At 38.7% G+C, this 5,596-nt stretch overlaps 1 protein-coding gene across 1 annotated transcript; it reads left to right on the forward strand.

Annotated features, from left to right (window-relative positions):
- Positions 1–799: 799 nt before the first annotated feature.
- On the forward strand, positions 800–3,864 carry LOC306828594 (uncharacterized protein; the record flags this gene model as incomplete). The annotated part of the gene is made up of 5 exons (XM_079351116.1): positions 800–1,061; positions 1,407–1,490; positions 2,843–2,935; positions 3,370–3,483; positions 3,670–3,864. Exons 1-5 carry the CDS (start codon positions 951–953, stop codon positions 3,862–3,864), a joined length of 597 nt encoding a protein of 198 aa, XP_079207242.1. The 5' UTR covers positions 800–950.
- Positions 3,865–5,596: the final 1,732 nt, after the last annotated feature.

Here is a 5,596-nt window from a genome sequence, read left to right on the forward strand (position 1 = left end):
ATTTTGGCTAGCGTGTTAGCTGCTAAGAGCTAGCTAGTTTTTATATTAGCTAGAAATAACGATTAGCATTGTGGCTAGCGCGTTAGCTGCTAAGACCTCACTCATTTCTATAGTAGCTAGAAAGTCAACACATGTTAGCTTCTCATTAGACAATGTTTGTAAAATTTTCTGATAAATTAGATTTTTGCGCTGACATTTCCAGGGGTTAAAGTGGGAGTCTGGAGCTAAGCTCTGGCACCTAAATTATTCAATTGAAACTGGCAGTAGCACCATGGACAACAAATTATTTTCACTCTTCAGTAAGGATATGGATAATATTTATTGATAGTGTGCTGTGTGAAACTGCTGACGCGCCACGGTGTTCTGACCGTGACGGAGCGGATCCAGTGTGAGTTCACATATTGACTTTAATTGAAACCAAGTTAGACAACGGAACAGCACCGGAAACGCATCAGGTGTATTTTGGCCGTTTACATACAGTCTAGCCATGTGCATGAGCATGCTCATGCTCCTTTAAGCACAATGGTTTATGGGAAATATAGGAGACGAAGGTGTTTTGTGTTTATGTCACCTTCTGGTCTCGTGCCATACTTTTCACCTTGTCTGTAAAGAAATAAAAGGATCCAGTTCGCAAGATTTACTGCCTTCCACGCAGTCTGTTTTGACAGCAGCCCAGACGGCTTGTTACCTGCACGAAACAAGCCAACACAGTATATACAGTATATATATATATATATATATATATATATATATATATATATATATATATCTTTTTTTTCTATATACAGTCTGTGTGTGTAGCTAACAGCAGATACCCTCAGTCTGCTGTGTTAATGTGCAAGTTAATGTGCATGTGATGTAAACAAAGCAGCTTGTCAGCTGCATCAGACCAGTGACATAACTCCAGTAAAAATGTACCTGCACTCCCTGACTGTTTTCTTGTTGTTTTTATGTCCTGCAGACAGAGTACTCTATCCAGGTTTTCTGCACGCTTACAGCGTTTGAGGGATCATGATAAATGCTTAACCAAGTACATGGAGTATGTGGATCACCAAACCGAGGTAAAGATGATTGGTCTTTGTTATTCACATCTGATATAATATTGATGTCGCATGAAGGTAAGAACGCAAGCAAACTGTACTCAGTTGTTGCCAGAAAAGAAAATTTAGAATATCTCTAGCCCTGCATTTTTTTTAGGTCATTTATATTAAGGTAGAAATTGCATAATTGTATAATTCCTCATGCACATATCTGTGGTAGATAGTAGACATAGGGGAAAATTGTTCATGCAAACATTTGAAAGCTTGATATTGTATAATGACTCTAACTTATTTCAGAGGGCCTCTTACACAATATGTTTTAGTTGTGTGTTATTTTTTTAGGTCATGCAGGTGTCTATATATTAGTCCTCAGGACTGCCATACCAAGAAAGGGACTGTACGTCACCACAGGATAAGACATCCGAGTTAGTGCCAGCCTCCAACAGCTCGGTAAGCTCAACGAAGTCCACTCCACATACATAATGCATGATCGGGCTCGGGGAGTAACGGAATACATGTAACAACGTTATGTGATTATGATACAATAAAAAAGGTAACTGTATTCTGCTACAGTTACAGAAAAAAAACATCAGATGACCATGACATTTAGTAAATTTGGGATTATTTTGCAGGATTAGAATTTTAATGCATTTTATGATATATATTTTTTTCATTTAAAACCTGTGATTTTGACCTGTGATGCTGATATGGTGTGTGGGGTTGGGAGGGATTGTTTTGTTAAATAATAGCGCTGATTTGCCTGTAATTAAAGTTGGTGTCTATGCATTCACATCAATGTGAAAATCCCACAACACACACCCACCACTGGCAAAGTTTCTCTCACGTACTTAAACATTTACATTTATGTATCGTGTGCGTGTCAAATACAAACCCGGGAAAGCAATGCTAACCACGCCATACATTACTACCATTGCTGCCTTGTAGCTTCTTTGGGAAAAGGCCCACTTTCTGAATTTACATCATGATGTTCATTATCTTTCATTTGTTTGGCATTTTTTGTTGAAAATGTGGCAGGTGAACACTGTGTGTTTAAAACGGCATTATGGGAGCTCTTAATCCATACTGTGAACTAAAACGGAGCATATTGTGTCTGCCATGTAAAAGAAGCAGTTTACTTTTTGCTTAATAGACTGAACAATGTGGTCAAGACTTGAACATTTTCATTGTAGGACTATAAACTACTGCCTAAACTTGGTTTTCTCAATTTCTTTTACAAGCTCACATTGTTCAGCTGTCTTACAGAATACACAAACATTAGTCATTTTATTGATATTTAGTTTCTTTTGATTTTATTAGCTTATTCTGTATTGGAAAAATCCAAAGTAATTGAAAGTAATCAAGTTACATTACTTTAATATTATGGTACTTGGACTACATTACTGATTAAATTTTTTAACTAGTAACTGTATCAGAATACATCTTTATAGAAATCCTCCCAACCCCGCGCATGATATACACAAGTACTGCACCAACCTACCATGTGTTTAAGAAATGAATCAATAGAGTATCAGGATTTCCTTGATTTAGGTTGCAGAATTGGAATTTGAATCAAATGTGTAACTATCTAAGTCAGTGGTTTTTACCGTGGCAGTGACTCTGTCATCTCGATCTCTGCACCACATCCTAATGTTCAGCCCTAGTTCACTGTATCAGCACCAAACCATTCCACCATGATGCTATCTCACTGTGTGTGTACAGACAGCAAGCAGATGTTCTTCTTACCGCGTGTAACACAACATCAGAAACTGTAGCAGTAACTTCTGTGTGCTCTACCTCTTTAGCCCTTCGTGATGAAGCCTCATGAAGAGGAGGAGGCAGAGGAGCAGGCTGCATCAGAACCTTCTCCTGAACATCTAGCACCTTTCAACAGTTTGGTAAGTATTCAACAGTTATTGTTATAAATCAGCAGCAACCCACCAGGAAATTAGAACATACAACATATTGTAGCACAGTGGATGTGCAGCTGCATTTATATGAATAGAGACACTTATGCCTTAGTTGTGTGAAGGGGCCTTGAACACATTGTCTTAAAAATGCTGCGCTGTCAGTTTTATTGATTCTTATAAACTAATCAGAAGTCTGCTTTGTTTACATCCTAAGTACAGCCAGGCCCTCAGACTGCCATTGAACTGGGTCTGGCCGACTGCAGCCCCTGACATTTAATTTGACGCTAACTTGATGAAAACTTCTTGCTTTTAAAGTTAGAACAGTATGTTAATCAAAGGATCTAATTGTGTTATATCACCTTTCTGTGTATTATGGTGGCCAATTTTGACTGTGGTTTGTATTTACTATTTTTCCAACAAAGGAAACAAGCTTCAACAGTGGTAACAGTACAGAGATATTCACTCCTGAAAGCTCGAGCTCTGCTCTCAGTGCTGACCCAGAACTTCCAACACTGGAAAGAACTGACTCCATATTTGTAAGTTTACATACTGAATATTTTGTATTATCCTCTATTTAACCTCTTTGCTGTTGATACTCTGACGGTAATACTTAACACTGACTCAAAGTTTGACTGTCAAGTTTGGCAGTGGACTCATAGACGTTTTATGACTGGTTATTGTTTTGGTACAAAATTTAGCATGTATTGTATTTATATTTTCAGCTCACTGAAGAATTAATTCACACTAACCCTAACTCTGGGGCGCCTGCTAACTCGGACACCTCTTTAAGCTGCATTGAGACTAGTGGGGATGAATACCATCCATCAAAAGACTCAGCAAAGGAAAGCAGTTCAGACGGATCAGATGATCTTAGAATTGAGATTTCACCGCTGAAACTGAAGAGAAAAAAGACGTAAAAGAGGACTTACTGCAGAAAGACTGTGTCCAGCAGGTTATCTGCTAAGGATGATGGGAGAGCAGAGAGTGGACTCTCAAGTGAAACAAGCTCTGGAAATGTGTCTGTTTTGAAGCTACAGAAAAGGAAAGATGGTGCTCGAGTTTACAATAAAAAGCACTATTGTCTGTACTGTCCTGTGCACTGCCATAAAATGGCACGACACTTGATGCACAAACACAGCAATGAACCAGCTGTGGCACAAGCAAAAATGTTTCAGGTGAACTCAAAAGAACGGAAATTGCATTTGGACTTGTTAAGAAACAAAGGAAATCGTGCACATAATAATGAGGTTCAGATTGACAGACAGATTGCAAAGGAATGTGGAGCCAAACATCCTGAAACTCTTTCCTCGACCAAGCTGAGGAAGCAAATCTCCACACTGTCCACGGTCCTGAACCTGAAGGATCATGAGATGGATGTGCTTGCAAATTTTCTTGGCCATGACATTCGGGTTCATAGACAGTATTATCGACTACCTGAAGGAACTCTGGAGTTGGCTAAAGTCAGCAAAGTCCTGTGCGCGCTTGAACAAGGACACCTATCAGACTTCAAGGGAATGAGCCTTGACCAAATCCAAATTAATCCAAACGGTAAAGACATTTATTCAGTTTACATTCATATTTCTCTTAGAGGAGATGTTTGTTTTTTCACACTTTTGAACCCTGTTTTTCAGAAAAAGTCCTGGAAGCGGTGGACAGTGAGGTCTCAGACGTGGAGATAGACAAGGACTCATCTTTCAGCAGTCACTCGACAGGTGATTTTTGCATTTAAGTCTTTCTTCTGGGCAAGTGCCCTGAACAGTACATGGTGCTGTATGTCTTTCTTTGTGGAGGGGCAAGGAGGGAGATGCATGTGGTTAAAGAACATTAAGACAGCATTATTGGTAACTTCATAATGCCTGATTTGTTAAAGGATCTTCAAGAGGAAAAAGAGAAATGCCTCCCAGTGACTCTGGGGAAGATGCCACACCATTAGGTAACCTACTAACCAACTACACATGTCATTCTTTCTCGTTAATGTACACTGAAAAATAAAAAAAAGACAAGGATTGAGTTATTGTTTGTTATTTTAACAGACTACACCAAGAAGGCAGCAGTGTGTCCAGCTAGACGAGGATGATTTTGAGAAAGGTATTTCACACTCAAGCTTTTTAAATATCATAACTTGATAAACTTTAGGAAAAGTTAACATAGTGCTGGATGGTATGCCAAAAAAAAAAATTGTATCACGGTATTTTTTAACATTATGACATTATTTTTTTCATGATTTGGTTAAACCAGTAGTTTGGTAATTAATCTAATCGCTCTCCCTGCCCATCACTATCCATAATAAGATTTTTTGGGGTTTATATTAATTTATTACAATAAAATAAATCATATTCATGTTACACCTTTTAAGGTGTTCAGAGTCCTCCTCTCCTGCTGTCAGTCTGTCACTCTGCAAAGGGAGGGGCTGTGTGTCACTCAGTAAACAAGAATCTGACAGATTTGAACCTTATAGTCGAGTTCTTTCATCCGTTTGTGACAGACAGTCAGCTATTAGCTGTGAAGCTAGCTGCTGTGACAGAGAGAGCTGAATAAATACTGCGTTTTCACGTTCACGTCTGTGCAGGGACAACAGTGATATTAATAAAGTTTTGGTGTTTGAATCACAGAGACTTATTGCTGTTACTTACTCAAGAGTCAAGCGCC

Source organism: Symphodus melops, assembly GCF_947650265.1.
Source record: "Symphodus melops genome assembly, chromosome: 8".
Classification (NCBI taxonomy): domain Eukaryota; kingdom Metazoa; phylum Chordata; class Actinopteri; order Labriformes; family Labridae; genus Symphodus; species Symphodus melops.